The sequence below is a fragment of the Camelus ferus genome, chromosome 10, assembly GCF_009834535.1.
Source record: "Camelus ferus isolate YT-003-E chromosome 10, BCGSAC_Cfer_1.0, whole genome shotgun sequence".
NCBI lineage: Eukaryota > Metazoa > Chordata > Mammalia > Artiodactyla > Camelidae > Camelus > Camelus ferus.
In genome coordinates this window covers 70,694,168-70,700,822 of record NC_045705.1, presented here as the reverse complement: position 1 = coordinate 70,700,822, position 6,655 = coordinate 70,694,168, and the positions used below count along the sequence as shown (strand labels likewise).

The 6,655-nt window shown below is 64.1% G+C and overlaps 1 protein-coding gene across 3 annotated transcripts; it reads right to left on the bottom strand.

The window, feature by feature from the left end:
* Positions 1-1,058: 1,058 nt before the first annotated feature.
* On the bottom strand, positions 1,059-5,465 carry ASCL2 (achaete-scute family bHLH transcription factor 2). 3 transcript variants are annotated; one of them, XM_032490151.1, is made up of 3 exons: positions 4,962-5,465; positions 2,053-2,818; positions 1,059-1,454 (listed from the first exon to the last, which is right to left on the bottom strand). In XM_032490151.1, the coding sequence occupies exon 2, from the start codon at positions 2,649-2,651 to the stop codon at positions 2,070-2,072; it is 582 nt and encodes a 193-aa protein (XP_032346042.1). In that variant the 5' UTR covers positions 2,652-2,818; positions 4,962-5,465; the 3' UTR covers positions 1,059-1,454; positions 2,053-2,069. The 3 variants fall into 3 exon arrangements, with proteins under 3 accessions (XP_032346042.1, XP_032346041.1, XP_032346040.1); XM_032490150.1 differs by lacking the exon at positions 4,962-5,465 and adding an exon at positions 4,240-4,847; XM_032490149.1 differs by lacking the exon at positions 4,962-5,465 and adding an exon at positions 3,162-3,875.
* Between the last annotated feature and the right edge of the window lie 1,190 nt (positions 5,466-6,655).

Below are 6,655 nucleotides of genomic sequence, written 5' to 3'. Positions count from 1 at the left end.
CAGCCGCTCCCCCCGCCCAGGGTTCCAACGGCTTTGACCCAACCACTCCCTGCTGGAGGAAGGGGTGCCTTCAGCACCCTAAAGCAGCTTGGGGGATCCCCATCAGCCCCACCCCCACCACCGCAATAAAAGAGCTTTGGGCACAGTGAAACTTCAAAGCTGCCGAGATCCCGGTCAAAGGTAGAGCTGAGTAATCACCTGCAGGCCCTCTGGGCTCGGGGAGCCTGGGGGGGCTTACTTGTTCCTCTCAGGGGAGGCTCTCACAGCCCCCACCAGCAAACAGAAGCAGGCAGGGCCCAGCACACGTGGCCCGGGAGCCATAGGCCCAGCCACTGACAGCTGAGTACCAGGCGCTGAACACTGCCAGGCACCTCTCCTTAAGTCCTCCCACGGCCCTGTAGGGTGGCTCTGCCTTCACCTCCATTTGCAAGTTGAGCTACTTGCCCATGGTCACCGGCTGGGCACTGGAGATCTGAACCCAGCAGCACGGACCTGGAGACAGAGGTTGGCTGGTGCCCACAAGTCAGACCACCTCTGGTCCAGCCCTAAACCCGGCACTTGCCCCAGACCCCTGTGCCAGTCAGCAGCCTCCGGATCTCAGCTTCCCAGTCCTGTCTGGACTACCCACCTGCCTGCTGCCACCAGCCGGAAGCTCCTAGCCCCACAGTGCCTATGAATTGCTTTGGCACAGCAGCCTCCGGGTCAGACTCCCAGACCTCACACCTCCCAGCCTACCCTACAGAGGAAGGAGCGGAGTCCAGGGAGAAGTGACCACAGAGGCCAGGCCTGCTGAGTCTTAAGCTGCCACCCCTCAACCTGCGCCAGCCCTCACCTGGGAAATAGGGGACCTTGGGGTATGGAGAGGACACCCCAACACCACTGGTACACAGCACGGATTTATTTATACAATCCACCTTCCCTAAAACAGGTTTTCTGACACAGGTCTCTCCCCAGCAGGCCTTGCTGCAAGAGGACACCCACCGAGGACACCCCCCTGGGACCCCCACCCCCACTAGGGCTGCAGCGTGCCCAGGTTCAAGAATTCCAGGACGAGGGAGTGGGGCGGGGGTAGACAAGCTTTATTGTGTTCCAAATCTAAGGATTCTTTGTACAAAAATAATTCTTCATATTGCCAATGTCCCTAGGCAGTTCAAGTGTACGGGTAAAAACAGATTATCTGTGTCCTCACAAAATTCTCTCCCCTTCAAACCTCCGAGTGTTGCTGCGCATCCCCACTCCGGTGGAAGGCCTCTGGGGGCAGGGCAGGGTGGCTGGGGTCCAAGGAAGCTGCCACCCGGATGAGATCAGGAAGACCGGCTTCCACACTAGTCCTTGGTCGGGCTGGACGGCCAGAATGCGCAGGCGGGATCCCCGGCTCGGCAGTGGCTCGGCCCGCGGGGATGGCGGGGACCGAGCCGTGGACCAGTCCAATGCGCTGGCTCCCAGTAGGGCCGCTGAGAGGGAAGGAATGACAGGCACTGGTGTTAGTGCGGGACCCAGCCCTGGAGACCCCGCCGAGCCCGGCCCTGCTCTCCACCTCCCACAAGCGGAGTCGGCAGTTTCGTTTGCTCGGTTGATTTTGGAGCTCGGGTCCGTGGGTGCCTCGGCTTTGGTGTGCGGCCCGAGCCAGGACTCGGGGCGGGGCGGCGCTCTGGGCCGCAGTGAGTCAGGTCTCCTCACCCGCCGACTCATTTCTGCCACCGGGCCGGGCGCGCGATTTGCAATGCAAAGTTACTCCGCCTCCAAGCGCCCTAATCTGCCCGGGGATCCGCACGCACTTGGGGCCTCACCCGCCCGAGGGCCGCCCCCCTCCATCTCCCCGCTCCCCCTTAGGCGCCGGAGCAGCGAGGGGAAGTTTTGCAATCCCGGACAAACAAACGCTGGTCGTGCACAGGCTTGAAAAGTTTTGGGGGAAATGAAAAGTGAGCGAAATCGAGGCCATCGCCGAGGCCTGGCACTGGGTTCCGCTGGAGCGAGTTGCGGGACCGTCCGTTCCACCGCGCCGGGCCGCCCTGCCTCCGACCCTCCAGCCTCCCCGCCGTAGGTGCTTACCTCGCGAGGCGGAGCGCTCAGTAGCCCCCTAACCAGCTGGAGAAGTCGAGCAGCTCGCGCTCCGCAGGGCTCAGAGCGCCCTCACAGCTGCTGTCGTCCGATGAGTAGGCGGAGCGCGGGGATCCGGGCTCCGAGCTGCGCCCGCGGCCAGGAGACGACGAGGCGCAGGAAGACGAGGTGGCAGCGGCGGGGGTTCCGGCGGGCCCGCGGGGCAGGGGGTGGCGCGCGGCTGGCGCCAGCAGCCCCTCCGCCAGCGCGGCGCGCACAGCATCGTGCTCGGCCAGCAGGCGCTGCAGCGCGCGGATGTACTCCACAGCCGAGCGCAGCGTCTCCACTTTGCTCAGCTTCTTGCTGGTGCCTCCGTGAGGCACGTGCTGCCGCAGCGCCTGGAACCCCAAGTTCACCAGCTTCACGCGGTTGCGCTCGCGCTCGTTGCGCCGCGCCACGGCCGCCGCGCCACTCCCGGTCTCTATCGCGCCTGGCCGCCGCCGCCGGCTGCAGCGCAGCAGCTCTGGGGAGTCTGGTCGCCGCCGAGCGGGACAGCAGCCCGAGACGCCAGGCGCTGGGGGCGCGGTCCGGGGCAGCGCGCCGCTGTCCATCGCGCCCGCATCCACTCGCCCGGCGCTTCCTCCGAGTCCCCGTGCGCCGCAGAAAGTTGCGGGGCGAGGAACCTGGGGCGTAGGAACGACGTTCAAGCCTCTACGACGCTCTGGCACTGCGCCGCCCAGCGAATCCCTAGGGTTCGTGGTCCCAGGTCGTCTGGGGCCTGTGGACAGAGAGGCACAGAAGCCGAGAGGTGGCGGGCAGTGCGCCCCGGGAAGCGTGGGGCGCTCGTGACCCGCGCGTGCTGTCGGACGCTCCCCAGGTTTTCCCCGCTCAGCGCAGGCGGCTCGTTTTTAAATGTATAGATAACCCTCCTCTGCGCCGCCGCCGCCTCCTTTCTCACGCCCTCCTTCCCTTGCCTCGCCCTCCCGCCACGCTTCACGCTCCCCCTGGCGCACACAGCCTGCGAAGACCAAGCCTTGATCACGACCCCTTCGTCCCCCACCACAGCCCGCAGGTGCCCAGTGCGCCCCCCAAGATGCAGTACGCAGATCCCGTGTGCGCACCCCTCAAGCTGCTGTCCGCAGGTCCCGCCGGCCCCGCCGCCCGAGCACGCCCACAGGTCCTAGGTGCAACTGTCTTGTACCCCACCCCAGCCCCGGGCGCAGCCCGCAAGTCCCGGGAGCCGGCAGCAGTCCACACGCGCAGCCCGCGCCTTTGGCGTTAGGGCGTGTCCAGAGCCATGGCGCTGCGGTCTGGGAGGCGCGTGAGACCCCCGGGGGCAGCACGCGCCGAGCCGCCGGCCCCCCCGCGCCCCGCCCCCTGCGGCCGAGGGGCGTGGAGGCGGCCGGGGTCGCAGCCAATGGCGGGCAGCCCGTTCTGCCAATCACAGCGGGCGCGGCCTCCCGCCCGGCCCCCGGGAGGAAGCGTGCACGCCCGGCGCGTGGCTCTCAGGAGCGTCTGTAACAAAGCTCTGCCCTCGCTGGCCCCGTCCCGGCGAGCAGGGTGGGCGCGCACTCCCACGCACACCTGTTCCTGGCCGGGCGTCCACCTGTTTATTACTCCACGGGGCTTGCGAGAGGGCGACGGAGCCCCTCCGGACAGGGCAGGACTTGAGAAATGATGGAGACGGGGCACGTTTGGGGGGATCAGCTTCCTGGGGCGCTCTCCCCCATCCCCCCACGCACACTCTGCCTGCGGTGTCTGTGCGCCAGGGGCCTTGGGGAGCCTTGAAGCAGAGGCCCTGGAGGTTTGCACCGACCGACCGCTTCAGACCCCGACAGCGGTCAGCCTTCCCCTCCCCTCTGCCCTGCCCCTCCCCCCTGCCCTGCCCCTCCCCCCCCCGCGGCTTCCTCAGTTTTCCAGATTCCCCCCAAATCTTCCTCGCTTCCTGGTCCCGGTCCCTCCCGCTCACGCGTCGGTGCCTGTCCGCTTCCATGGCACTTCTTCCTCAGAGCCATCCCTCCAGCCCCAGCCGCCCACCACCACCCCTGCCCCCGCAGTGAGACTGACAGGTTAGGGAAGGTTGCGGGGTCCCAGGGGCGCTGGGGCGTCAAGAGTTTCTCCCTGGCCCATGGGGGTACATTTCGGGGTCTGAGGGGACAGGGACTTTGATAGCTTGTTAATGGGAGAGTTTTGTCCTACCTCGCGGCCTGGGGAGGCCAGCCAAGTGGTTGTGCCCTCAGGAGGCCATACCCAGCAGGTTTTTCCCGAAAGGTGACGGGACTCTCCTGGGCCAGGACCTCTGGGAATGGCGGGGAGAGGGGCGGACCCAGATGCCTGGAGCCAACTTCCTGTTCTGGGTGGGGGGAGGCCCACAGCCCCGCCCCAAGGAGTCCACAGGGCACACGACGATATTTACTGCACGCCTCATGGTGCCCACTGGCTCCTGTTACCGGCAGGATTCTCCCAGCAAGTCTGCTGGGCTTTCCTGCTTTGGGAAGTGACCCGGAGGCCAGCACCCTCCTGGAGCCAGGTGGGTGTGGGGCCCCATTTGTCTTAGGAGGAAGCTGGCTCAGAAAGGACATGGAATGTGTCCACAGTCACACCTCTGGCCAGTGGAGCAATCCAGGTAGGAATCCAGCCCCTGGCTGAGTCCAGGCGGCCCCGCCTCCTTCCCCACCCAGGGCGGAAGACCTGGCACACCTCTGCATCCTCTCTGTGGTCAGAGCCCGCCCCCGCCTCCTTCTTGGAGGGTTATTTGGCAAACCCCCGCCAGATATGGATTTGCCTATCCTCCTTACCCTGGCCGTGCCAGGGGTGCCAGGAAAAATCCCGGAGTCCTGCCAACAGGACCCTGCCTGGACTTCTGCTGGACCTCCAAGTCCTGGACACCCTCAGTTATCAATTGCCTCGGAGCAGAGTACCTGGGTTCCAGTGTCTTGAACGATGGCTTATTTCTCAGGCGTCTGTGGGTCGGTGGGTGGGGTCTCTGCTGGTTTGATCCGGCTCACTGGGGCTGCTGCGTTCAGCTGGGGGCCAGCTGGGGGGACCGTGGCCGGCTGGCGGGCCGGGTCTGGCTCCCCACATGGTCCCCATCCTACACTCCTTCACAGCTGGGCTCTCGGATTGAGACAGCAGAACCCAAAGGATTCAAGGTTTCTTTTTGAGATGATGAAAAGTCTGTGAAGTTGACTGTGGTGAAGGCTGCACAGCTCTGTGAACGTCCTGAAAGCCACTTGATGGAAATGGACAGACGGTGTGGTGTGGAGATCATGTCCCAGTAAAGCTGCTGGGAAAGTTTAAATTATAAGCCAGCTGCCTTGTCAAGGCCCTGCCCTCCCCTGGCACCGCCCTGAGCTGGCCCACCCGCTCGAGGCTCTGCCCACTGTTGAGTCTCCACCCCTGATCTCTAGGGCAGGGGCCAGCAAACTTTGCCCCTCCCCCTGCCCCTGGTCCCCACCATCCTGCTGTCTGTCTCTGAGTGACTCCTCCAGGGGCCTCCTGTGAGTGTCCTCCTGCGTCTGGCTTATCTCCCTGAGTACACGCCCCCCTATGAGTGACTCCAGTGACTCCTCCAGGGGCCTCCTGTGAGTGTCCTCCTGCGTCTGGCTTATCTCCCTGAGTACACGTCCCCCTATGAGTGACTCCAGTGACTCCTCCAGGGGCCTCCTGTGAGTGTCCTCCTGCGTCTGGCTTATCTCCCTGAGTACACGTCCCCAGGGCTCATCCTGCTGCCGCCGGGCCAGCGCTTCACTCCCCGTCAAGGCCACGTTCTACTCCACTGTGTGGTGGGACCACATTTCGCCTGTTCATCACTGATGGACACTCGGGTGGCTTCCCCCTTCATCTGCTGTGAATGATGCTGCTGTGAACACGGGTGTGCAAGTAGCTATTCGGGTCCCCACTTTTAATTCTTTTGGGGGGGGCACCCCCAGAAGTGGAATTGCTGGACCACACGGCGATTCCATGTTTAGGTTTCTGAAGGGCCCGCCAAACTGTGGTCCTCGGTGGCTGCACCGTTTTATGTGTCCACCCACAGTGAACAAGGGTTCCAGTTTCTCCATGCCCTCACGAGCACTTGTCATTTCCCAGTATTTTTTATGTCTTGGTAATAGCTAGTGGGTGTGAATTTTAATTTTTTTAGCCACTTAAACATGGCCATCCTCGACTCATCAAATGCAACTCTCTGAGGGCTGAGCTGTCCTCCTTTTCCCTGAGCCCTGGGTCCCCTCAGAGGCAACCACCCAGCCCAGCCATCACTCAGTCAATATGGGCACTGCCTCTCTTCACCCTCCTCCACTGTGTCCGCTGGTCCTGCCACTTCTCAGCCGGGTTACCTATCTTGCCCTTGGGTGCTGCCTCTGGCCCCGCCCCATCTCCTGAGTTCCAGCTTTGCCCCCCCCCAAAGCAGAAGGGACGTTACCGACGCGAGTCAGCTCATGCCTGGCCCCCAGGATTGAGCCCAAACCCCACTCTGCTGCCCTGCTGGCCTCCTCGTCCTCAGCTTTGATGCCGGGTCCCCTGGGACCCAGCCCTGACCACTCCGCTCTGTGCTTCAACAGCATGTCACTTGTCACACCTGGGGCGTCCACCACAGGGCTCTGCATGGGTGGAAATG